Source organism: Elephas maximus, chromosome 3 (genome assembly GCF_024166365.1).
Source record: "Elephas maximus indicus isolate mEleMax1 chromosome 3, mEleMax1 primary haplotype, whole genome shotgun sequence".
Taxonomy (NCBI): Eukaryota; Metazoa; Chordata; class Mammalia; order Proboscidea; family Elephantidae; genus Elephas; species Elephas maximus.
This window is the reverse complement of record NC_064821.1, coordinates 63,598,212-63,626,131: the sequence shown is the minus strand read 5'-3', so window position 1 is coordinate 63,626,131 and position 27,920 is coordinate 63,598,212. Positions and strand designations below refer to the sequence as shown.

Below are 27,920 nucleotides of genomic sequence, written 5' to 3'. Positions count from 1 at the left end.
TGAGTTGGAATCGCCTCAATAGCAGCTGGTACTGGTATGACTGCCTAGCTGCTCTATGGCAGAGCTGGAACCAAAACCCAAATCTGGATTAAAATACATCGGTAGGTACTAATGCATCAACGTATATCAGTATGCTATTGCTGGTAGTGTGGGTCCCTTTTTTTTATAATGTGCAAAATTAATTGTTTAAAAAAAGTTACATATATATACATATAAAAAACCAAAACCAAACCCATTGCCACTGAGTCAGTTCCAACTCATAGCAACCCTAGAGGACAGAGTAGAACTGCCCCATAGAGTTTCCAAGGAGCACCTGGTGGATTTGAACTGCTGATCTTTTGGTTAGCAGCTGTAGCACTTAACCACTACGCCACCAGGGTTTCCATATATACATCTGTACACACATATATATATGTGTGTGTACACACACGTGCATATATATATGCATATGTATTTGTAACTTTTCATTAACCATATATGTATTCCAGTTGCCTTTGAGTTGACTTCAACTCATGGTGGCCCCATGTATGTCAAAGCAGAATTGTGCTCCATAGGGTTTTCAGTGGCTGTTTTTTTGGAAGTAGATCACCAGGCCTTTCCTCCAAGATGCCTGCCAACTTTTTGGTTAACAGCCGAGCACGTTAACAGTCCACCCAAGGATCCCATTATTCCCTATAAAAGAGTATACACAACATACGCACAGCTTAAAGGATAATAATAAATACCCATGTACCCACCAACCACCTTAAAAATATGACATCCTTGATACCTTTAAGGCCCCTCCACGATTACAGTCTAGCTTCCTCCTCCTTCAGGGGTAACCATTATTCCGAATTTTGTATTTATTATTCTTTTGCTTTTCCTGTGGTTTTGCCACGTATATTTATATCCTTGAGCAGTTCCTTTTGGCATATTTTTGACTTTGACACTCAGTGTTATGCCTGTGAAAATCTCCCGTTTTGAGGCGTGTAGCTTCAGTTTCCTCATTTGCGCTTCTCGGTCGCACTCCGTGGTAGGAATATGCCCCATTTTACCATTCTGCTGTTGATGAGGGTTTGGGTTGTTTCTAGTTGCTTGCTATTGCAGTCAGTGCTACTGTGACCATTATTCCTGTCTCCTGATGAACACGTCTGGGAGTTTCTCTATCATGTATAAGGAGCCCTTGTGGCGCAGTGGTTAAGCGCTCGTCTGCTAACTGAAAGGCCAGTGGTTTGAACCCACCAACTGCTCCGCAGGAAGAAGATCCGGCAGTTTGCTTCCATAAAGAATTTACAGGCTTGGAAACCCTTTGGGGCAGTTCTACCCTGTCCTGTAGGATCACTATGAGTTGGAATTCACTCGATGGCAGTGAGTTAGGATTCCTTTTTTCTTTTTTTTTTTTTTTGGTGTACCATGTGTACCTGGGAGAAGAATGACTGGGTCATGAGCTAGTCATCACATCTTTAGCTTTATGAGATAATACCAAATTGTGTGCTGAAGGGCTTTAATTTATACTGTCCTCATAGTGGGTGGTGCAGTGGTTAAGAGCTACAGCGAGCTAAGGCTGCTGACCAAAAGCTTGAAAGTTCTAATCAACCAGCCGCTCCTTGGAAACCCTATGGAGCCGTTCTACTCTGTCCTATAGTGTCACTATAAGTTGAAATCGACAGGACGGCAATGGTTTTTAGTAGTGGGTAGGAGCCCTGGTTGCCCAGTGGTTAAGAGGTAGCTGCTAACCAAAGGGTCAGGAGTTCAAATCCACCAGCTGCTCCTTCGAAACCCTATGAGGCAGTTCTACTCTGTCCTATGGGGTCGCTATGAGTTGGAATCAACTCGACGGCAGTGGGTTTGCTTTTTTTTTTAGCAGTAGGTAGGAGCCTTGGTGGCACAGTGGTTAAGCGCTCAGCTGCTAACTGAAAGGTCAGCAATTCAAACCCACCAGCCTCTCCGCAGGAGAAAGATGTGGCAATTTGCTTCTGTAAAGATTTTCAGCCTTGGAAACCCTGTGGGGCAGTTCTACTCCGTCCAATAGGGTCTCTATGAGTTGGGATTAACTTGACAGCAACAGGTTTGTTTTTTTTGGTTTTAGTGGGTGGGATAAGGTTCACGGGTGGCACATATGATTTGCAGCTGGCTGCTATCCTGAAGGTTGGAGGTTGAAACCCACCCAGCAGCGCCATGGAAGAGAGGTCTGGCAATCTGCTTCCATAAAGACTGCTACCAAGAAAACCTTGTAGAGCAATTCTACTCTGTAATGCACGGGGTTGCCTTGAGTCAGAATTGACTGAACGGCAATGGTTTTGTTTTTTCTTTTTTAAAGTAGTGACTGGAGTCCCTCGTGCAAATGGTTAAGCGCTTAACTACAAACTGCAAGGTTGGCAGTTTGAATCCACCCAGAGGTGTCTCGGCAAAAAGGTCTCACTATCTACTTCCAAGAGATCACAGCCATTGCAAACCCTACAGAGCAGAGTTCTACTCTGATACAAACGGGGTTGCCATGAGTTGGAATCAACTCAATGACAACTGGAAAAATAGTGGGGACAGTTACTGTTGCTCCACACCTTCACTAACACTTGGCATGGTTAGAGTTTAAAACTCTTACCAGTCTGCTGGGTGAAGATGCTGGCTCACTGTCATTTTAAGTTGCATTTTTTAATTCTTATTTTTTGAAGTGTGATGGGAGAGCGGTGGTTGCTTATAGAACCAGAGTCTGTGTCTCTAAAGACTACTGGATTATGGGAAAGTCCCCCAACTTTGCTCAACAGGCAGGAGAAGGGGGAGAAGGAGCAGAAAGGCCTCAGAATTGTGTAGCTGCCTGCAAAACTAGCAACCTTTCTGACTGAGGCCATCCACCTTGCCTCTGCCCTTCTTATTAAGATCTCACCGAAGGGCTGAGGGCTTGCTCACCCACCAGCAGCTCAGGCCTTACTGAGCCCACACCTTTCACTGAAGTGAGCTCACTGGAATGCCTGGAACCCAAGGAGTGACTGCATGAGTTTATGGAGCAAGCACACCAGCCTTCCGTGGGAAATGACGCCACCTCACATACCCAGACTGTCTGGAAGGAGGAAAATTCCAAACAGTCCAACTCAACTTCACATTTTCTGTGTAAGCTTAAGTAGTTGGCTTTTGGGGTGGAGCATGAGGTGCGTGGGGGCAGGGGAGATCATCGTTGTCACCTGTCATTGGGGGTCCCAAACCGGCTTCACTTCTGGGAGCACATGTGCCTTAAGGCTTTTCTTCCTGAATTGAGGCAGTATGGAGAAGAGTGGAAATTTAAAGAGCTGGCTCAGGACCTGGTTCTTCTACTTCCAGCAGGGTGACCTTGGGCAGGTGATGTCGCCTCTCTGAGACTGGCTTATTTGTAAGCTGGGGCCATACTGTTCACTCCACAGGTGGAGTGACTCTTAGCCCCAGGGCTAGCTCAGTCCTGGTACATTGCAAGAGCCTGACAAAAAGGCGATTGTAATAATATCCTTAAAGCCTTGGAGTGTTTTGGAGCAGATGGCTTAGGACTGGTTTTCTTAAAGCAAGGCCATTTCCCTTCCTCTGGGTACATATTTCTTTAAGATGAACCACCCCCCACAAGTTTGGGGAGAAGGAAGGAAACTACTGCATTGCTGGTTTAGCTGCTTAATGTTTTAAAAATCAGTCAACAAACACTGAGCCTTCCCAACAAAGCCCTGAGCTGAGCTGTGGGCATGGGAGTAGGATAGTAATGATTCTTGACTCCGCTCTGCGTTTTACTGGGTGCCAAGGGTCAGCCCTGCCAGGAGCAACAGAAACCCCACAGGAGTCTTGGGTGCACACAGGATGGCCATTATTATCCCCATGGTTTTGAGGAAGAAATCTGCGACTTAGAAAGGGGAAGAGACTTGGCCAAGGTCACACAGCATGGCAGGGATAGAGTGTGGGATAGAGCACAGATGGCCCCAGGCCAAGGCAACTCTCCTTGTGCCCTGCCACCTCCCTGGCACCAGCCACCCCCTGAGCCTCATCACCTGACTCTGCTCTCTGCACTCCAGCCCAGCCGGTCTTTTAGCTATCCCCTGACCATGCCTTGCCCTTTCTAACCTCTGGGACTTTGCTCCTGTCTTTCCTGCCACCAGGAATGCCATCTCTCCTCCCTTTGACTATTGAAATCCTTCCCCTTAATGGAGCCACACAGTGACACAACATGTGGCCCTTAAGAAGGATATTGTGGGAATGAGTGATGGAAAATTGTTCAAATATATTAAGTTGGAAAACCTACAAACTATGAAACAAATTTGTACATAATCATGATGATCACTTTTTAAAAGTATTTTATTTGTCGTTGTTGAAAAGGTACAGAGCAAAAATACACCAATTCAATAATTTCTGCATGTACAATTCAGTGACATTGATTATGTTCTTCAAGTTGTACAACCATCCTCACCCTCCTTTTCTGAATTATTCCTCTACCATTAATATGAACTCACTGCATTAACAGGAACTCACCCCTAAGTTTCTTCTCTAACCTTTTGAGTTGCTGTTGTCAGTTTGATCCCATAATGATAATTCTTAAAACAGCACAGTGCTCAAGGCGGGCCCAAGATAGCAGAGTAGTTAGACACTTCCTGTGGTCCCTCTGACAACAAAGACCTGAAAAAACAAGTGAATCAATTATATATGACAATCTAGGAGCCCTGAACATCCAAGACAAAGTTGAGGAGTCGGACTGAACAGCAGGGGAAGTTCAGAAGCTGCAAGGATTTGCCAGGCCTGAACTGGCTGGCTCCCTGTAGGCTGGATTGGCTGGTGTACGTGGGCTGAGGCAAGCAGTGGTGCTCAGGACATGTTTTCCACACCGGCAGAGGCCAAGTGGCGAAGAGTCTGTACAGGCCTGTGGAACCAGGGAGAAGCAGCACTGAATCTGCAAAAGTTAAGTGTAAGAATCTAACCTACTGCCCGGGTTCATAAAATCCTTCTACCTCTGAGAAGTACGTCTCTCCCATTCAAACTCCCCCTCCCTGCTCTGCTCCAGTCCTGGTCCTGGTTCAGTGATTTCTGTACCCCCTGGGCCAGAAGTAGGACCCGTCGTGTGCCCCAAGCCATTCTCCCAGCTTTGGAGAGGGAACAAACTAACAAACAGGAGAAAATAATCTGCCAGCTCTCCTCAGCTGGGAACTCAGGGCAGGCATAGTTGCTTTGCCTAGGCACAGGTATAAGGAGTCCACGGACTTTGAATGCCTTTCACCCCTGCATAGACCTGTGTGGGCCCATTTCTGTTGCTCCTCATTAGCATAGTGCAACAGGGTGTATATCTGAAGCCTGTTTTCAACTGCACAGCTAAGAGGGAGTGGCAGATATGTGACGTTTGACACCACCCTGCCCGTTAAGCAGTAAACTCATACTTCAATAATTACACTGAACATAAATGGACTAAATGCACCAATAAAGAGACATAGAGTAGCAGAATGGGTAAAAAGCATGATCTGTCTGTATGCTGCCTACAAGAGAAACACCTTAGACTCAAAGACACAAACTAAAACTCAAAGAATGGGAAAAAAAGCTATCAAGCAAACAACAATTAAAAAAGAGTAGGAGTGGCAATATTAATCTCTGACGAAATAGAGTTGAAGGTAAAATTCACCACGAAGGATAAGGAAGGACACTATATAATGACTAAGAGGTCAGTACACCAGGAGGCCATAACCATAATAAAGATTTATGCACCCAATGACAGGGCTCCAAAATACATAAAACAAACTCTACAGCATTGAAAAGAGAACTAAACAGCGCCACAATAATAGTAGGAGACTTCAAAACACCACTTTTGGTGAAGGACAGAAGATCCAGAAGGAAGCTCAATAAAGACATGGAAGATCTAAACCAACTTGATCTCATAGACATATACGGAACACTCTACCCAACCATAGCCAAGTATACTTTGTTTTCCAGCTCACATGGAACATTCTCCAGAATAGATCACATATTGGGCCACAAAGCAAGCTTTTACAGAACCCAAAACATCAAAATATTACAAAGCATCTTTTCTGATGATAAAGCCATAAAAGAACAGATCAATAACAGAAAGAGCAAGGAAAAAAAAAAATCAAATACATGGAAACTGAACAACACCTTGCCTAAAAACTACTGGGTTATAGAAGAAATTAAGGACAGAATAAAGAAATTCACAGAATCAAATGAGAATGAAAACACATCCTAGCAGAACGTATGGGACATAGCAAAAGCAGTGCTCACAGGTCAATTTATAGCAATAAATGCACACATACAAAAAGTAAAAAGGGCCAAAATCAAAACATCATCCCTACAGCTTGAACAAATAGAAAGAGAACAGCAAAAGCCCACTGGCACCAGAAGAAAGCAAATAATAAAAATTAGAGCAGAATTAAATGAAATAGAAAAACAATTTAAAAAATCAACAAGACCAAAACGTGGCTCTTTGAAAAGATCAACAAAATTGATAAATCATTGGTCAGACTGAAAAAAGAAAAAACAGAAGAGGAAGCAAATAACCCAAACAAGAAATGAGATGGGCGATATCACAAATGACCCAACTGAAATTAAAGAATCGTACAGAATACTATAAAAAATTGTACTCTAACAAATTAGAAAACCTAGAGGAAATGGACAAATTTCTAGAAACACACTACCTACCTAAACTGATAGAAACCGAGGTAAAACGACTAAATAAACCTATAACAAAAGAAGAGATTGAAGAGGTAATTTAAAAACTCCCAACAACAACAAAAAAAAGCCTTGGCCCTGACAGCTTCACTAGAGAATTCTACCAAACTTTCAGAGAAGAGTTAACACCAGTACTACTAAAGGTATTTCAGAGCATAGAAAAGAATGGAATACTCCCGAAATTGTTCTATGAAGCCACCATAACCCTGATACCAAAACCGGGTAAAGACACCACAAAAAAAGAAAATTAAAAATTAATATCCTCATGAACTTAGACGCAAAAATCCTCAACAAAATTCTAGCCAATAGAATTCAACAATGTATCAAAAAAATAATTCACCATGACCAAGTGGGATTCATACCAGGTGTTGTGGGATGTTTCAACATTAGAAAAACAATCAATGTAATCCATCACATAAATAAAACAAAAGACAAGAACCACATGATCTTATAAGTTGATGCAGAGGAGGCATTTGACAAAGTCCAACACCCATTATGATAAAAACTCTCAGCAAAATAAGAATAGAAGGAAAATTCCTCAGCATAATAAAGGGCATTTATACAAAGCCAACAGCCAACATCATCTAAATGGAGAGAGTCTGAAAGCATTCTCCTTGAAAACAGAAACCAAACAAACAAAAAAACCATTGCCATCCAGTCAATTCCAACTCATAGTGACCCTAAAGGACAGAGTAGAACTGCCCCATAGGGTTTCCAAGGAGCACCTGGTGGATTTGAACTGCAGACCTTTTGGTTACCAGCCACAGCTCTTAACCACTATGCCACCAGGGAACCAGACAAAGATGCCCTTTATCACCACTCCTATTCAACAGTGTGCTGGAGGTCCTAGCCAGAGCAATAAGGCAAGAAAAAGAAATAAAGAGCATCCAAATTGGTAAGGAAGTAGTAAAAGTATCCCTATTTGCAGATGATATGATCTTATACACAGAAAACACCCAAGAATCTACAAGAAAACTACTGGAACTAACAGAAGATTTCAGCTAAGTATCAGGATACAAGAAAAACATACAAAAATCAGTTTATTTGTCTACGTCAACAAAGAGAACATCAAAGAGGAAATCACCAAATCAATACCATTTAAATAGCCCCCAAGGAGATAAAATACTTAGGAGTAAATCTAGCCAGAGATGGAAAAGGCCTATACAAAGAAAACTACAAGACACTACTCAACATTGTGAAAATGTCAGTTCTACCCAAAGCGATCTACAGATACAGTACAATCCAGATCCAAATTCCAACTACATTTTTTAATGAGATGGAGAAACAAATGACCACCTTCATAATAGAAAGGGAAGAGGCTCTGGATAAGTAAAGCATTACTGAAGAACAACAAAGTGGGAGGCCTAACACTATCTGATTTTAGAACCTATTATACCGCCACTGCAGTCAAAACAGCCTGGTACTTGTACAATAACAGATACATAGACCAATGGAATTGAGAATCCAAATGTAAATTCATCCACCTATAAGCTGCTGATCTTTGACAAAGGCCCAAAGTCCATTAAATGGGGAAAAGACAGTCTCTTTAACAAAAGGTGCTGGCATAACTGGATATCCATCTGCAAAAAAATGAAACAAGACCCATACCTCACACTATGCACAAAAATGAACTCAAAATGGATCAAAGACCTAAATATAAAATCTAAAACGATGAAAATCATGGAAGAAAAAATTGGGACAATGCTAGGAACCCTAATTCATGGCATAAACAGAATACAAACATAACTAACAATGCACAAACACCAAAAGAGAAAGTAAATAATTGAGAGCTCCTAAAAATCAAACATTTATGCTCATCAAAAGACTTCACCAAAAGAGTAAAAAGACAACCTACAGACGGGGGAAAATTTTTTGACTATGACATATCCGATTAGCATCTAATTTCTAAAATCTGTAAAATACTGCAAAACCTCAACAACAAAAGGATAAATATCCCAATTAAAAAAGGATATGAACAGGCACTTCACCAAAGAAGACATTGAGGCAGCTAACAGATACCTGAAAAAATGCTCATGATCATTAGCCATTACAGAAGTACAAATCAAAACTACAATGAAGTACCACTCACTCCAACAAGGCTGGCATTAATGCAAAAAACACAAAATAATAAATGCTGTAGAGGTTGTGGAGAGACTGGAACACTTACACATTGTTGGTAGGAATGTGAAATGGTACAACCACTTTGGAAATTGATTTGGTGCTTCCTTAAAAAGCTAGAAATAGAACTGCCAGAAGATCCAGCAATCCCACACCTTGGAATATATCCTAGAGAAATAAGAGCCTTTACATGAATAGATATATGCACACCCATGTTCATTGCAGTACTGTTTACAATAGCAAAAAGTTGGAAGCAACCAAGGTGCCCATCCATGGATGGATGGATAAATAAATTATGGTATATTCACACAATGGAATACTGTGCATCCATAAAGAACAGTGAGGAATCTGCGAAACATTTCATAACACGGAGGAATCTGGAAGGCATTACTGCTGAGTGAAATTAGTCAGTTGCACAAGGACAAATATGGTATGAGACCACTATTATAAGGACTCAAGAAATAGTTTAAACACAGAAGAAAATATTCTTTGATGGTTATGAGGGTGGGGAGGGAGGGAGGGAGAGAGATGGGTATTCACTAATTAGATAGTAGACGAGAACTAATTTAGGTGAAGGGAAAGACAACACACAATGTGAGAAGTCAGCACAACTGGACTAAACCAAAAGCATTTTCCTGAATAAACCCAAAGCTTCGAAGGCCAGAGTAGCAGGGGTGGGGATCTGGAGACCATGGTTTCAGGGGACATCTAGGTCAATTGGCAAGTGGCATCTGGGGTCTTAAATGCTAATGAGTGGCCATCTAAGATGCATCAATTGGTCTCTCCCCACCTGAAGCAAAGGAGAATGAAGAACACCAAAGACACAAGGTAATTATGAGCCCAAGAGACAGAAAGGGGTACATAAACCAGAGACTACATCAGCCTGAGACCAGAAGAACTAGATGGTGCCCGGCTACAACCAATAACTGCCCTGACAGGGAACACAAGAGAGAATCCCTGATGGAGCAGGAGAGCAGTGGGATGCAGACCTCAAATTCTTGTAAAAAGACCAGACTTAATGGTCTGACTGAGACTAGAAGGATCCCAGAGGTCATGGTCCCCAGACCTTCTGTTAGCCCAAGACTAGAACCATTCCCAAGGCCAACTCTTCAGACAGGGATTGGACTGGACTATGGGATAGAAAATGATACTGGTAAGGAGTGAGCTTCTTGGCTCAAGTAGACACATGAGACTATGTGGCAGTGCCTGTCTGGAGGAAGGATGACAAGGCAGAGGGGGACAGAAGATGGCTAAATGGACTTGGGGAATACAGAGTGGTGAGAGGGAGTGTGCTGTCTCATCGGGGGGAGAGCAGCTAGGAGTACGTGGCGAGGTGTGTATAAGTCTTTGCATGAGTGACTGACTTGATCTGTAAACTTTCACTTAAAGCACAATAAAAATGGAAAAAAAACAGTTTAAAACTAAAAAAGAAAAAAAGCTAGAAATATAAGTACCATAAGATTCAGCAATCCCACTCCCTGGAATATATTCTAGAGAAGTAAGAGTCCTCATATGAATAGATATATGCACATCCATGCTCATTGCAGCAATGTTCACAAAAGCAAAAAGGTGGAAACAACTTAGGTGCCCATCAACGGACAAATGGATAAATAAATTATGGTATATTCATACAATGGACTACTACCCAATGATGAACAATGATGCCTCCTCAAAACATCTCACAACATGGAGGAATCTGGAATGCATTATGCTGAGTGAAATTAGTTGCAAAAGGACAAGTATTGTATGAAAACACTATTATAAGAACTCAAGAAAAGGTTTAAAAACAGAAGAAAACATTCTTTGATGGTTATGAGGGCAGGGAGAGAGGGATAGGGGAATTTACTAACTAGAAGAAACCCAAAAAACCAAACCTATTGCCATTGAGTCGATTCCAGTTCATAGTGACCCTATAGGACAGGGTAGAACTGGTTAGCAGCGATAGTAGACAAGAATTATCTTAGGTGAAGGGAAGGACAACACACAATACAGGGGAGGTCAGCACAGCTGGACTAAACCAAAAGATAAGGAGTTTTCTGAACATAACCAAACACTTCGAGGGACAGAGTAGCAGGGGTGGGGGTCTGAGGGCCATGGTTTCAGGGGACATCTAGGTCAATTAGCATAAAAAAGTTTATTAAGAAAATGTTCTGCATTCCACTTTGATGAGTCATGTCTGGGGTCTTAACAGGTTGTGAGCAGCCATCTAAGATGTATCAATTGTTCCCAACCCACAAGGAGAATGAAAAACACCAAAGACACAAGGAAAATATTAGCCCAAGAGAGAAAAGGGCCAGATAAACCAGAGACTCCACCAGCCTGAAACCAGAAAACCTAGGTGGTACCTGGCTACCACCAAACACAGTCCTGACAGGGAAAACAACAGAGAGTCCCTGATGGAGCAGGAGAAAAGTGTGGTGTAGAACTCAAATTCACTTAAAAAGAGCTGACTTAATGGTCTGAGACTGGAGGAACCCTCAAAGCTATGGCCCCCAGATGCTCTGTTAACCCAGAACTAAAACCATTCCCGAAGCCTACTCTTCAGACAAAGATTAGACCGGAGTTGTTGTTAGGTACCGTTGAGTTGGTTCCGACTCATAGCGACCCTATGCACAACAGGACGAAACACTGCCCGGTCCTGAGCCATCCTTACAATCATTGTTATGCTTGAGCTCATTGTTGCAGCCACTGTGTCAATCCACCTCGTTGAGGGCCTTCCTCTTTTCCGCTGACCCTGTACTCTGCCAAGCATGATATCCTTCTCCAGGGACTGATCCCTCCTGACAACATGTCCAAAGTATGTAAGATGCAGTCTCACCATCCTTGCTTCTAAGGAGCATTCTGATTGTACTTCTTCTAAGACAGATTTGTTCATTCTTTTGGCAGTCCGTGGCATATTCAATATTCTTTGCCAAAACCCCAATTCAAAGGCGTCAATTCTTCTTTGGTCTTCCCTATTCATTGTCCAGCTTTCACATGCATATGATGCGATTGAAAATACCATGGCTTGGGTCAGGCGCACCTTAGTCTTCAAGGTGACATCTTTGCTCTTCAACACTTCACAGAGGTCCTTTGCAGCAGATTTACCCAATGCAATGAGTCTTTTGATTTCTTGACTGCTGCTTCCATGGCTGTTGATTGTGGATCCAAGTAAAATGAAATCCTTGACAACTTCAATCTTTTCTCCATTTATCATGATGTTGCTCATTGGTCCAGTTGTGAGGGATTTTTGTTTTCTTTATGTTGAGTGTAATCCATACTGAAGGCTGTAGTCTTTGATCTTCATTAGTAAGTGCTTCAAGTCCTCTTCACTTTCAGCAAGCAAGGTTGTGTCATCTGCATAACACAGGTTGTTAATGAGTCTTCCTCCAATCCTGATGCCCCGTTCTTCTTCATATAGTCCAGCTTCTCAGATTATTTGCTCAGCATACAGATTGAGTAGGTATGGTGAAAGGATACAAGCCTGATGCACACCTTTCCTGACTTTAAGCCAATCAGTATCCCCTTGTTCTGTCTGAACAACTGCCTCTTGATCTATGTAAAGGTTCCTCATGAGCACAATTAAGTGTTCTCGAATTCCCATTCTTCGCAGTGTTATCCATAGCTTGTTATGATCCACAGAGCCAAATGCCTTTGCATAGTCAATAAAACACAGGTAAACATCCTTCTGGTATCCTCTGCTTTCAGCTAGGATCCATCTGACATCAGCAATGATATCCCTGGTTCCACATCCTCTTCTGAAACCGGCCTGAATTTCTGGCAGTTCCCTGTCAACATACTGCTGCAGCTGTTTTTGAATGATCTTCAGCAAAATTTTGCTTGTGTGTGATATTAATGATATTGTTCTATAAGTTCCACATTCAATTGGATCACCTTTCTTGGAAATAGGCATAAATATGGATCTCTTCCAGTCAGTTGGCCAGGAAGCTGTCTTCCGTATTTTTTGGCATACACAAGTGAGCACCTCCAGTGCTGCATCTGTTTGTTGAAACATCTCAATTGATATTCCATCAATTCCTGGAGCCTTGTTTTTTGCCAATGCCTTCAGAGCAGCTTGGACTTCTTCCTTCAGTACCATCGGTTCCTGATCATATGCCACCTCTTGAAACGGTTGAACATCGACTAATTCTTTTTGGTATAATGACTCTGTGTATTCCTTCCATCTTCTTTTGATGCTTCCTGCATTGTTTAATATTTTCCCCATAGAATCCTTCACTGGAGTATAAAACAGAAAATAGTACTCATGAAGAGTGTGCTTCTTAGTTCAAGTAGATACACGAGACCAAATGGGCAGCTCCTGTCGAGAGGCAAGGTGAGAAGGCAGAAACGGATGGGAGCTGGCTGAATGGACATGGGAAACCCATAGTGGAAAGGGGGAGTGTGCTGTCACATTATAGGGATTGCAACTAGGGTCACAAAGTAGTTCATGTATAAATTTTTGTATGAGAAATTATCTTGAACTGTAAACTTTCACCTGAAGCACAATACATAAATAAATTAATTAAAAAAAAAAAAGAACACAATGCTCAAGGCAGACATTCTTTACTAATTAAGCTAAACTGTTGTTTGGTTTAAAGAAGACTTCAGGGGACATTTTTGGTTTAAGATGTAAGGTTTAAAGGTTATCTCAGAGCAATAGTTTTGGGGGTTCATCCAGCCTCTGTGGCACCAGAAAATTTGCGTTCTATGAGAATTTGGAAATTCTGTTCTATATTTTCCTCCTTTTGATCAGGATTCATCTATAGGTTTTTTATGACCCTTTTTTTTTTTAATGTGAATGGATAAACATAATGTAGAAACATACAATGGAATATTACTCAGCCATAAAGAGAAGTGAAGTTCTGATACATGCTACAACATGGATGAACCTTGAAAATATGATGCTGAGTGAAATAAGTCAGTCACAAAAGGCAGATATTGTATGACTGTATGATTTCACATAGATGGGAGTGGATAAAGGTGTTGAACATGATGAATGTAACTAATGTCACTGAAGTGTACACGTGAAAATTATGGAAATGGCAAATGTTTTGTAACATCTTTGTCTCTGAGTCTCCTATTTACCACAATTAGAAAAAGGTGTGGGAGTGTGTATAAATTCTACCTTGCCAGCTCCATCCCAGAGTCCTTGAAGCGACAAAGCCGGGCTGTGCATGCTCCCAGGGAAGGACCTGTTTGCTAAGTTGAGCTGCAAGAAATAAAATGAGTCACAGGCCTTGCTGGTGGAGTTGTAGCATCCCACACAACATGGGGCACAAGATAGTAGGGGTGTGGCTGAGGCTCAGAGGTCTTGGTATTCCTCTTGCCAGCCCCACAGCACCTGGGGGCTGCCTGCTGGGACGCAGACTTCAGCTGGGGTCACGGGAAGCTTCCACTGCATCCTCAGAGATGAGCCTGGACCAACTCCATCCACTCTGGCTCTCACCCTGATCATCGATACCGAGGTCCCTAATCCAAGGACCCTAGCACTTGCCCATGTCCTAATACTTAAGCCCAGACCCGAGGCCAAGAGGTACACAGAGGAGAAAAGAAAATAAATCCATAAAATTTTTTTGCACCTAAATTTTCAGCTTCCTTTTGGAAAATCAAATGTATTTTCTGTCTTTGAACTTCTACCATGAAAAATGCTCAAGGTTTTAAGTTTCTGCAGTTAATTTCTTACCTTAAAAGTGATGCTTCTGCCAAGGAAATACTCACGGCAAGGGAGGCAGCCGAATGTGCTCTTCGTTTCACGGGTATGGACATTTTCACATTCAAGGCTGACATGCAGATTTTGTTTGTTTTACTCTTAAATATGGGGATGGGGATGGGGTATTTAAATATGGGGATGTCAAGCGCTTAAAGATGCTACCTTTTTCCCCTTGCCCAGCACTACACACACACACACACACACACACACACACGGTGTTTGTTTCTATTTTTGCCTTTTTTTGTTTGGTTGATAGGTTTTAAGAGTAATTCATGCTCACTGTAGAAAAATTGGAAAATTCAAATGAATAGAAGAAAATTCACCCCCCCCCCCCCGCCCCACTTAGAGAAATGCATCGTAAGAATTTGATGTCTTTCTTGGAGGTCTTTCATTACTATGCATAGTTTTGTTTTGTTTCGTTTCCAAGTTTCCATTTTTGCTGAATAAACAGAAGGATGATTCCTGATTCACCATTTACAAGCTGATTTCATGTACTTGTAACAAGCCTGTGAAGCTTCCAGAAGTTGTGATACTTTGTCCCCTCTGGGAATTGTGGGGGTGGGACACGTCGTCCTCCTGGATGTTCTCCTGACGAAGGCCAGTTTCACTGCACCACTGCCAGTGTTTAGCTGGCATATCCCTTTAATCCCATAGTTCGTTTCAAGCATCCAGTTTATCCTTCTAGAACCTAACTCTTTATTGTTATTTTTCTTTTTTAAACTCCAGAGCTCCTGAGCACATGCCCTTCTTGGTGAACTCACAGTGATCCGTTTGTTTTGCCTTCTCCCAGCTCATGCATTCTTCAAGTCTTGGTAACTGAGAATGTTTTGTCTGTTCAGGCTCAAAACCATCAGTGAAACAGGAACTCAGCTTAAGCACCTCATCATGTGTCAGACTGAATCTGGGAAAACTGGGCTGCTCCTCCAAATCAGCCCCGACTTCCTTTTGTCTTTAAGTTTTTAAAGCTCCCAGGAGGCAGCCTGAAATTTAGAATCTTCTCACGATAGGATGGGGAAATTCTGAAGTTCTCATTAAACACATTTGTGTCTCAAGCTTTGGAAAAAGCCAAAATGCCAAAAGCAAGAATCCCAGAAAATAGCTCCCACTGCTGTGATACCCCGATAATTGTCTAATGAATTCAGCATGTGTCCACTGGACTTGACCATCTGCCAGGCAAAGTTCCAGAACAGTGAGATGTCTTATGATTCATCTGCTTGGGGAAAGGCCTTTAACTACCCACCGGTGGTCACTGCCGTTTTCTTTAAGTAAGCAAGTCTTGAGGTCTTTTCACTGGCGTATGTTCTTCTGATATATGGCTCCCACCAGTGTGAAGCAGAAGGATGACCTCGTTCGGTGGGCAGGACAACTGTGAAAGAAGTTGCTGTGTGTGTAGAAGTCTGTGGGAAAAGAGAGCCACCTAGAATGCCCCCACCAAACCAGTCAGTGGAAGGTCTCCCCCAGGAGGCCTCCAACAGTGCGCTGAACGCTACAGATACTCTAGAGGCTTGGGATCCAGGAACCCTCCAGGCACTCAAGATCTCTCTTGCAGTAGTCCTTTCTGTCATCACACTGGCCACTGTCCTCTCCAATGCCTTTGTGCTTACCACCATCTTCCTCACCAGGAAGCTCCACACCCCAGCCAACTATCTCATTGGCTCCTTGGCCACGACTGACCTTTTGGTTTCCATCTTGGTCATGCCCATCAGCATTGTATATACTATCACCCGCACCTGGAGCTTTGGCCAAATCCTGTGTGACATCTGGCTGTCTTCTGACATCACGTGCTGTACAGCCTCCATCCTGCATCTCTGTGTCATTGCTCTGGACAGATACTGGGCCATCACCGATGCCCTGGAGTATAGTAAACGCCGGACAGCAGGCCACGCGGCTGCCATGATTGCCATTGTCTGGGCCATCTCCATCTGCATCTCCATCCCACCGCTTTTCTGGCGGCAGGCCAAAGCTCATGAAGAGATGTCTGACTGCCAGGTGAATACCTCCCACATCGCCTACACCATCTACTCCACATGTGGGGCCTTCTATATCCCGTCCGTGTTGCTCATCATCCTTTATGGCCAGATATACATGGCTGCCCGGAGCCGCATCCTGAACCCACCATCACTCTATGGGAAGCGCTTCACCACAGCCCATCTCATCACAGGTTCTGCGGGGTCCTCACTCTGCTCCCTCAACCCCAGCCTCCATGAAGGGCACTCACACTCAGTCGGCTCCCCTCTCTTCTTCAACCATGTGAAAACCAAGCTTGCTGATAGTGTCCTGGAGCGTAAGAGAATTTCTGCTGCTCGAGAAAGGAAAGCCACAAAAACCCTGGGGATCATTCTAGGTGCCTTTATCATCTGCTGGCTGCCTTTCTTTGTTGCATCTCTGGTCCTCCCCATTTGCCGGGACTCCTGCTGGCTCCACCCAGCCGTCTTTGACTTCTTCACCTGGCTAGGCTATTTAAACTCCCTCCTCAATCCAGTAATCTACACTGTATTTAACGAAGATTTTCGGCAAGCATTTCAGAAAGTTGTCCATTTCCGGAAAGCCTCCTAGTCTTATTTGGTGGTGACTCTTGTTATTTTGTGACCTATGATCCAGTTTTTTTTTTTCCTGAGACTTGGTTTAATTCATGATATCTTGGGTCTTCGTTCAGTCAGTAGAATTGATTTGATTTCCTTTCCTTATTGCCTACTTGACTGTTGAGCCCCCAACCTAGGCAGCCCTGTGAAAGGAGACAGGACTGAAACTTGATAGGACAGAGGCTGGCAGAAACATAATCCACAGGATTCCTCATGTATGCAATTCAAATGGAAGCTGTCTGGCTCAAAGGGAAGGCTTCCTGGTCTACTGAAACTAGTATGGTGCTCAAAGGAGGGTGGAGGAGATTAGTGACCGACCTGAGTTGAAAGAGAATTTGGAGTCAGGGTGGAGAGGTCTCCACTCCATGTGGTACCTTGATTGAAAAATAACACCCAGACATTTCTTCCACTGAGTCCTTCTTAGACTGAAACTTTCCCAGTTACCTGTGGGAAGAAATTTGGTATTTGGGATCTGACAAGAAAGAGTGACTTGGAGAGAGAGTCAGAACTTGGGGCAGGGGCATGGGATGGTTGAAACCTGATCAGCTAAACTGTGCCCTTTCTTCCCCAGTAATTCTGCACCATCTTAACGTTCTGAAGTTAAAATCCATGATCACCCTCATTCGAGTAGATTGACAGGCTATGGACCCACCAAGCTTTGAGTGGAACACCATTCTGAATTTTTTTTTATATTTCATTTTCATTAAGGATCTGAAGACGTTGGGTCTTATCAAATAAAAAGCATGAGACATCATGACCAGCAAAGTCTTTGGGTGATTCCCCCCCCCCTTCCTGGATATAGAAACCTTTCACCTCAATTCAGTTTCCAGCATTTATTGAGCACCTACCACATGCCAGGCTCTGTTCTCTAGTCTTGGCATTTTTTATCTCATTGGAGCCTCATAACAGTGAAAAGCTGTATAAGCATGGCAACTAAGAGCTCAGGACCTGGAGCCTGATACCTCAGTTCAAATACAAGTGCTGTCAATCGCTAGCTGGGTGACCTTGGACAAGTTTCTTAATCCCTCTTTTCCTCATTTAATCTACTGTAAAATGGGGATGATACTAGATGTGTTATTGTATAAATAAATACAGTGCTTGGCACCTCATAAGAGCTCAATAATGTTAACACTTATTATTTTAGAGATACAGAAACTGAACCACCCAAGGTCAAACAGCAATATAAAATAACAGCTACTATTTATTGAGTGCCCGCAGCACGCCTTATATGCATTTTCTTGATTACTCTTCATCTTCATTTTATAGATGCAGTAAAGAAACTTGCCTGTGGTCAGGGGAGGTTTGATAAAGAGGCGGCCCTTGAATAGACTGCTAAAAGATGAGCCCTTGTTGGGTGGGAGGCCAAGGGAGGGGCGATGTGATGAGGCCTCTTGGGAAGGGCATGCTGGGTGTGGGGAAGAGCAAGGACAGAGGCTGGAAGACCTAGAACGCTCACTGGGGTCTCTGGACACAAGGAAAAGAATGAGGGCCAAGAATATGGGATGTCAGAAGGGAAAGGGGAGGAGGGATGCCAATTGGGGGGCAGAGGATATCTCTAGGAGTCTTGTGCTGACCTTAAAGTTTATGCTGGACATTGTGTGGTGTGATCCCCAGACCACCAGCCTTCCTTAGAATCATCTCACCAGAGAGCTTGTTAACATCACATTCCTGGTTCCTGCCTCAGACCCACTGAATCAGAATCTCTGACATTGAGGCCCAGGAGTCTGCATTTTAAACAAGCCTCTCTCCCCCTCCCCCACCAGGTGATTTCTATGCCCCTAAAGTTTGGAGCCCTGGTGGCAAAGTGGTTAAGAGCTCAGGCTGCTAACCAAAAGGCTGGCAGTTCGAATCCACCAGCTTCTCAGAAACCCTATGGGACAGTTCTACTCTCTCCTATAGGGTCGCTATGAGTTGGAATCGATGGCACACGACAACAACAACAAAGTTTGAGAAAGGAGCCCTGGTGGCGAAATGGTTAAGTGCTCGGTTGCTAACCAAAAGGTCAGTGGTTCGAACCAACCAGCCAGTCCGTGGGAGAAAAGACCTGATGATCTGCCCCTGTAAAGACTGCTCCCTTGAATGCCCTATGGGGCAGTTCTACTGTGTATGTAGGGTTGCTATGGGTCAGAATCAACGTGACGGCACGCAACAACAAAGTTTGGGAACCACTGGGGTAGGGTCTTGTTTACTCTCTGAAGCCCTTCAGTGAGCTCAGAGACACCTCTGAGCTTGCTCACTGCTCTCTGCACCTGGCGTGCTCTTCCCCACCTTCCTCCAAGGCTGTGCTTTGCCCCCATCTCCTCCATCTTGCTTTGCACCATCTTTTTGACCTGGGAAAGGTCCAGCACTCAGAGATCGGGCAGGGAACAAAGTGCAGTGTGTATTTGTTCTTGCTTATTGTCTCTTCTAGAGTGTCAGATCCTTGAGGGTCACAATCTTATCTGTCAAACTCACTATTGGGTCCCCAGCACCTTGCAGTGCCTGGCACATAGTAGGTGCTCAATAAATATTTGATTAAATGAATGAGTGACTGACTGAATGAATGGAACACTATTTCCAGGTTCAAAAATGACTTGTCTTTAAAATTTTAAAAGAAAATGACTGTCCCTGGGGTTGAAGCCTCACAAATCATGAGTTTTGGTGTCGGGTAGACTTGTGTCGCACTTGGGGCAGGTCTGTCCTGAGTGTCGCTGAGGAATAAGGTGAATGAGGAGGCTGCGCAGAGACCCCAGTGCCCCCATGGGGCTGGGGCTGACCCCTTAGCCACACTCGGTCCAGCCCCTCTGCCCTTTGGCTCAGATCCCCTCTTCAGCTCCAGCAATTATTACACAATGAGAGTCAAAGGAAAGTCCGGCTTAGAGAAAACTGTTTTCTGGTCTTTGTTGTTGTTACCTGAAAACTGCCCATTTGAATATCACGCCTGGAGAACTGCGCTAATTAGGCACATGAAGGTCAAATTATAAATAAACATTTCCCATGACTACAGAAGAAGCCTGTACTGAAGGCCTTTCTCCTCCCCCTCATCCCGGTCGTGCTCCTAATTCTTTCACACTTAGTCACAGACACACAGTGTGGCAGTGATGCTGGGGGAGGGCAGAGGCTTGTCTAGCACAGGACTCTGCTAATTTCCTGGCCAGCAAGTGTGGCAGAAGGAGCCCCGGTGGTGCAAAGATTCAGCACTTGGGTGCTAAGTGAAAGGTTAGCGGTTTGACCCCACCCGGCGGCTCTGCAGGAGAACGACCTGGTGATCTGCTCCCATAAAGATTACAGCCTAGAAAACGCTATGAGGCGGTTCTACTCTGTCACATGGGGTCACCGTGGGTCGAAAATTGACTTCACAGCTTTTAAGACAAGTGTGGCAGACACTGTGCGTACCCACCCAGCAGCCAATCCTGCTTCTTTGCTCATACAACTTGATTTTGTTTAAATGGCAATACGTTCTGTTCCCCACAAGGTGAACCCTGATTGGTTTAAACCAGTCAGGGGTCATTCCATTCCCTTTGCCAGGGATTGGTCAGGGTATGAGCATGTGACCCAGTTCTGGCCAATGAGAAGTAAGCAGAGTGACTGTCTAGGTTTGCCAGAGACGGGGCTTCCCAGGACAAGAGAATTTCAGTGCTAAAACTGGGAAAGTACCAGGCAAACTGAGAAAAGTTGGTCACTTTAGATGTAAGGGGAAGTCTGCTGGGGGCTTTGGGAAAGATAGTCCTTGCAGGAAAAGAGAGATATGCAATGAAAAAAAAAAGAAAAAGTCCTTCTGGCTCAGGATCAGTCCTGTGAGAATGAGAGGCTTGGTAGCCATCTTGTGACCATGAGGGGAAACATCGTTGACACCTTGAGGATGGCAGAGTTGGAAGAACGGTCAGTGCTGATCAGAATGGGAAGAGCAAGCCCAGTTCCTTGGCAGCATTGTTGAGGAACCAATGCATTCCTAAGACCACCTGTCACCAGATTTCTTAATTGAACAGTAACTATCCTTAAGGTTTAAGTACCGTCAGGTTGTTACTTGCTGCTCAACGTATCCTAACAGGTACCAGCAGGACACACCTCTCTCCTCTTACCTTGCCCTCTGGGCAGCATGAGCCGCTCTCAGGTTGGAGCCTTGGGCAGAAGCTGAGCTTCAGGGTGAGCCAGCGAATATGATAAACAGAGGTGACCCAAGGACCCAGGGATTACCAGGGCAGCACAAGCACTCCCTCAGGCCTGCAGGGCCCATTGGCAGTAGAGGAAATCAAGGCTCAGGATAAATGACCCATCTGAGGTCACACTCACATAACTAAGTTCCTGTCTGGCCAGCATTCCAATCTAGTTCAGTCTGACCCAAACGGAATGCTCTTTCTTCTCACAGTGCTGTCTCAGTTATGTGGTGAAGAAGGGATACCCTGGAACCTGCCTGGTGACAGGGAGATCAGTACCCACAAGATACCCCAGTCCATCTTTGGTCAACACTGACTGTACTTCCCACTGGGCCCAAATCTGATTTCCAGTAACTTCCACCTGCCCGTCCTAATTCTGCCCTGCCGAAACCTGGAGACAAGGACTGTGACACCTAAGGCTGTGCTTTCCCAGGCTGATCGTGTCCCCTTCTACCTTATTTTCTCTTAACCCAACCCAGGAAAGAATTGGTTCATCTTGCATTTGTGGTCAGACTAAAATATTAAGGGCTGTGGATGCCAAGTGCTTTCAAGCTGTCTGTCTCCCCACCACCACCACTTCTATATCTGCACAGCTGATTCCGTGAACCCAAGGGGAGGACTTTTCATTGATCCTATTCCATTGCTTCCTAGGTTCCTACCCATCGTTCTACAGAGTGAGTGGTGTTCACATCCTGAGTCTTTCAGCCTCTACATGTGCTGTCCCTCCCAGCTTTGTGGACTCCACATAGTAAATGCATCCCAATCATGGAAGCACTGTTAAACTCGTTGGGGACAGGGTCAGAGCCCTTTGGGTGACCTCCTCTAGGTTGGCATTGCCAGAAGTAATGAGATTACCTCTTCTGGCAGAGGTAATGGTGCCCCCATCTTGCCTTCATGGCCAGGCAGGCTCTGTTACAGCACGTGGCACTCAGCACCGTGAGCACGTGGTTGCTGTCTGCCTCTCATCAGACTATGAGCCCTGCAGAGTCTTGCAGTGATCTTTGTGCTCTTAGTATCTGGCACACAGCCAGTGCTCAATGAATGATAATAATAGTATTTATTGAGCTTTTACTGTGTACCCAAGTCCTACCCTAAGCATATTATGAGCATTAACTCATTTAAAGGTCCCTGGGTGGCACAAACGATTTGTGTTCAACTACTAGTCTAAAGTCACTGAGTCGGAAGTGACTCCACACCAATGGGTTTGTTTTGTTTTGTTTTTTGACTAGCCTAAAGGTTGGTAATTTGAATCCACCTAGCTGCCCAATGGAAGAAAGTCCTGGCAATCTGCTTCCATAGAGATCACAGCCAAGAAAACCCTATGGAGCAGTTCTGTAACACATGGGGTCTCCATGAAGTTCGTCCCATTATTATCCTGCAGATGAAGAACCGGAAGCCCAAAGAAATTAGAGTTTGCCTAGGGTCACATTCTTGGTAAGTGGTAGAGCCAGGATTTGAGGCAGACAATTGTACCCCGGAATCCACGCTCTTAACCAACAGTGAGTGTAGCCAGGGCCAAAATGGCACACGGCTGTGAAGGGCAGTGTAAGGTAGTGGGAAAAGCACAGATTTGGAAATCAGACAGACTGGGATACCTATCCTAGTACTTCCACATACTTGCTTAGTCTCTCTATATCTCAGTTTGCTCATCTGTAAAAGATGGGTAATAATAATACCAGCCTTATAGGGTGATTGGGCTGAATAAATGATAGGATACTTTTAAGGGGCCTGGTGCTGTAGTAAGGAGCCCTGGTGGTGCAGTGGTTAAGCGCTTGGGTGCTAACTGAAATGGTGGTTTGAAGCCACCAGCTGCTACGTGGCAGAAAGGTGTGGCAGTCTGCTTCCATAAAGATTACAGCCTTGGACACCCCGTGGGGCAGTTCTGCTCTGTCCTCTAGGGTCGCGATGAGTCCTAATCGACTTGAGGGCAATGAGTTCAGGTGATGCATTTGAAACTGTAGCATTCAAAACTGGGGGCGGTGATTGAATGCTACCAGGCCACAGGTTACTCACGGGGAACTTCGCTTGAGCACTTACCATGTTCCAGGTGCTTTACAGACATTTTCTTATTTAATCCTCACATCAGCCCTGGAAGGAGTATGTGTCCACATTTCTTTTATGGATGAGAGAGTGGAGCTTGAAGCACTATTGAGCCACATAACCAGGCTGGGATTTGAACCCAGGGATCTGCTTATTGCAAAGCCAGTGCCCTTTCCTCTATCCCAGGGGTGACAAACTCAGGGACTGCAGGGACCATTCATAAATCAGTGAAGCAGGCTGGGTGTAGTATAATAAGGAGATGTGGGGACATAGGTGACCTGGGGTTCACACGCACCACCCAAGGGTCGCAGCTGCTCTTCATCTCCAGCTAACTCTTTCTCTTTTTTCTTTAATTGTGCTGAAACCATACACAACAAAACATACACCTGTTCAGCAATTTCTACACGTACAATTCAGTGACATTGATCACATTCTTCAAGTCGCGCAGCCATTCTCGTTATCCTTTTCCAAATTATTCCACCACCATGAATATAACCTCACTGCCCCTAAGCAAAAACTCCCCCTTCCGCCCTACCTCCCACCCCTGGTAACCACTAATTATTTTTTGGTTGGTATATACTTGCTTTATAAGGAGCCCTGGTGGCTCAGTGGTTAAACTGCCCAGCTGCTAACCAAAAGGTCAGCAGTTCAAACCCACCTGCTGCTCTGCAGGAGAAAGATGTGGCAGTCTGCTTCCGTAAAGATTACAGCCTTGGAAACCCTATGGGGGCAGTTCTACTCTGTCCTGATGGTCACTGTGAGTTGGAATAGACGCGATGGCAACAGGTTTGGTTTTTGGTTTATGCGTTTGTTTATTTCATGCAAGTGAGATCATACAGTATTTGCCCCTTTGCGACTGACTTTTTTTGGTTGGCATAATGTTTTCAAGGTTCACCCATGTGGCATCCGGACTTCATCTCTCTTTATGGCTGAGCCGAGTCCCACTGTCTCTTGCCGCGCAGAAATGTGCCAACTCGGATGATTGTTAAGAGAATCTGGATTTTCTGTGGAATTCCCTTACTTTTAAATGCTGGCAACTAATTAAAAAGAAAAAAAAAAAGGCACTGTGCTGCTGTGTAGGCCACAGGACAGACCTATGAGCCACGTTTGGCCCCTGGGCCACCTGTTGGCAGCCTCTGGTCCTCCCCCATGCTACTGGCTAATTTCTGAACTCCATAGGGAGGTTGGATCCCTGGTGGAGCTCACAGTTTATCTGGGGACCACAGTGCGCCAAGCACATCAGCAAACCAGGCATCCTACAAGCCTCCACTGTGCCCGCCCAGCCCCACCCCCTCAGCTCCTGTCACAGGAGGGCTGGCTGGGGCAGGGGCAGTGCCCTGTTCACACTGCCACTGGCAAGGACCAGGTGCAAACAGTCTTCTGCCTCTGGGGGCTTAGGACATTCAAACAGTGTATTTACTTGCTTCGTCAGGCACCCTCCCCCCGCCCTTGCATTTTGCTCCCAAAGGCAGGAGCAGGGAGGGATTCCACATATGAAGGATGTCAGACGGGAGAGGAATTTTAAGATCATCCAGGGCAACCTCAATTAGATTCCTAACATCAGAGCAGCAGCTCATCCACTTTGAGGGCTTTACCTCCTGTGAAGCGGGAAATACTGTTATCCCCATTTTGCAGAGAAGGAGACCAAGGCTCTGAATGGTTAAGTAATTTGCCCAGGGCATCACAGCAAGTAAAAGCAAAGCCAGCATTCAGACCCAGGCAGTGAGAGTCAGAACCAGCTCCCCTAGCCACCAGGGTACTCTGCCTCCCTTAGCCACACTCCTGCCAATTGCTTGACTCCTCACCATTCCCACTGTGTATCCTTCAGACTCTGCTCTTTCACACGTCCCGTGGCAAGGAGCTTACTACCTTTCTGGTTTTTTTTTAAACCATAGCTGCACTCACCGAGTACTGACCAGGCACTAGGCCTTGCACTGGGCACTTTAAATGCTTTGTAACATTCCATTCTCACAATAGTCCTGCATGCTCCATTAAAAAAAAAAAAAAAAAAAACCCCGTTGCTGTTGAGTTGATTCTAACTCATAGCGACCCTATAAGACAGAATAGAACTGCTCCATAGGGTTTCCAAGGAGTGGCTGGTAGATTCAAACTGCTGACCTTTTGGCTAGCAGGCAAACTCTTAATTGCTGCGCCCCCACGGCCTTGCATGCTCCATACCCAAACCCACTGCCGTCGAGTTGATTCCAACTCATAGCGACCCTATAGGACAGTATAGAACTGCCCCTTAGTTTCCAAGGAGCGCCTGGTGGATTCAAACTGTCAACCTTTTAGTTAGCAGCCATAGCATTTAACCACTACACCACTGGGGTTGCCCATGCTCCATAGTATACCCATTTCATAAGTGGGAAAAGTGAGACTTCAAGTGGTGACAGAACTTGGCCAAGGTTACAAAGCTAGTCAGAGGCAGAACCAAGATTCAAATCCAGGTCAGTTTTTTTTTTTCTGGCTCAGACTGAAAGCTTCCCTTGGTTTTGAGGGGAGAAAAATTGGTCTCCCTGAAGCAACAGCCCCTGATTCCCAGTTCTCCCAGGTGCCCTCTTCAGAGGTTTGAAAACAGATGCATATATTCCTTGGGTCTTTTTTATACCAGAGCCAATATTCTGGCTCCTTCAACTGTCCCCCATAAAATGTGGCTTTGAGGTCCCTTCTCAGCCATCACCTTGTTCATCCTCCTAGGGATGAGTTACACTTTTCCATGTCCCACTCAAAGCTCTGATTCCAAAAATGGAACACAGTACTCCTCACATGGGCAGAGGATTGTCACCTCCCTCACTGCACGTGAGCAGCCTCAGTCAAGCCCAGTAGAGCATCTTCTATGTGCAGAGCCCTGCCCCAGGCACTTGGAAAAGAGGCTGAAGCCAGCAACTTCCCTGCCCGCATGGAGCTTATATTCTGCCCACTGAGCTAAGGAAGGACATAGTTACAGATCACTTCACGCACTTTATTCACAGATGGTCAAATGTCAAAGCTGGCTGGGCCCAATCCCCTCCCACCCCTTTTACAGGTGAGGAGGCTGAGCCCAGATATAGACAAGATTACACGGTGGGAAAGAATCGGGACTTCTGCCTTTCTAAGCACCTTAGGCACAGGTGAACCTTGGTTCTTAGGAGAGAGATGTAGACTGGGATGAAAATGCCACCTTTGAGAATTTTGTGGGCAATGGACCCATGTTGGATCACCTCCGTGCCATCAAGTCAGAATTCCTGGCCTATTCCATGTGTCGCCACCAGGTGGCGGAGGGGCACTAGGGAAGGGCGTGAAAATTGAAGGTAGGTGGGCAGTTCTTTATTCAGGGCAATTTTCCTTAGCAAGTGAGAATAAGTGAGGTGGGAAGCATGTGGCAGCTCTAGGACAGCACTCAGGCAACTGTGTACATTATATACACATATAGAGGTGAACTTTGCCTCAAAACCAAGGAGGTAGCATTATTGGTTAAAATCTCAGAAGCAGCATCAATCAGACTCTGTAGGAGCTCAAGCTCCCCTTGGCTGTTTTGTCATGTCACCTCCCCAACACCTATCTTATAAGGTAGCCTCTGACACATACAGTGGGCAGGAGATAAGGTCCTCACTTCCCATGCTTTTACACAGAAATGGGATCACTGGCACTCTTATCCGGACTGTCCCTTTACAAGGTGGATGGTGGGCGACTCCTGCAGACAGAGAGGCCCTGGTGATATGGAAGGAAGTCTTTGCTGCTGCCTGGAGAAGGTAGGGCTAGTGGAATCGGACAGCCTCACAGTCCAGGTTAGGCTAGTCAGGTCAGTCACACATTTGTTCATCTCATACCACACAGGGAATACATGTGCAAAGGCTCTGAAGCTGGGAACCATGAATGGTTTGAGGCCAAGGGTGCCAGAGAGAAATGAGAAGGTTGGAAAAGTAGGCTTTGTCTTGGGCGCTAAACCAAGCTAACAATTTTGATCTTTATCCTGGGAGCAACAGAAAGCTATAGAAGGTTATTCAGCAGGGGTATGACAAGGTCAGATGAGTGTTTAGAACGATCACCCTGGCCAACAACTTCGTGTTGTTGTCCTAACACAGTTGTGTGAAGGAAGAATGGAAGTGGAGGAGCTCAGAGGCAAAGAGGCCAACCTGAAGCACAGCAAGAAAAGTTACAGTCTGGACTAGGGTGATGGCAATGGTGGCTGATTTTCGATCCAGTCAGAGCTTCTTGGGAACCCTGATGGTGTAGTGGTTAAGAGCTACAGCTGCTAACCAAAAGGTTGGTGGTTTGAATCCACCAGGCACTCCTTGAAAACCCTATGAGGGAGTTATACTCTGTGCTATAGAGTCACGACTATGAGTTGGACTCAACCCCAGGGCAAAGGGGTTTTTTATTCGCTTCAGGCACCCCAGGGAGACTTCTTTGTCTCACACGAGAGACAGTTTCCACAGGGCAAGGGGCTGCCCTGGGGCCAGGCAGGCAGAGTGATCACAGCAGCAGAGGTTTCCTAGAAGACTCTTCATGAAAACAGACAGTTTAGGAAGAGAGAGGTTGGCCAATGAGAGAAAAAAGATTTTGGGAGAGGGTGGAGACAGTGTAGTCTAGTGGTTAGGAACAGAGGCTTTGGCCTCAGACACATCTGAGGAGGTCCAGAACGGTTTCATCTCTAACCTTCTCTTTTAGACACTCAGATTTTCTTGTTCTGGCTCTATGATGTGTGAAGGTGGACAAGTAATT

At 44.9% G+C, this 27,920-nt stretch overlaps 1 protein-coding gene across 2 annotated transcripts in view; it reads left to right on the top strand.

The window, feature by feature from the left end:
* The window catches only part of HTR1D (5-hydroxytryptamine receptor 1D), a 30,798-nt gene extending 13,735 nt beyond the window's left edge, over positions 1–17,063 (top strand). For both annotated transcript variants that reach the window (XM_049875897.1, XM_049875896.1), the window contains exon 2: positions 15,185–17,063. In XM_049875897.1, the coding sequence (XP_049731854.1) occupies positions 15,881–17,014 (1,134 nt within the window). In that variant the 5' untranslated portion in view covers positions 15,185–15,880 and the 3' untranslated portion in view covers positions 17,015–17,063. The remainder of the gene's footprint in view (positions 1–15,184) is intronic.
* The last annotated feature ends 10,857 nt before the right edge of the window (positions 17,064–27,920 follow it).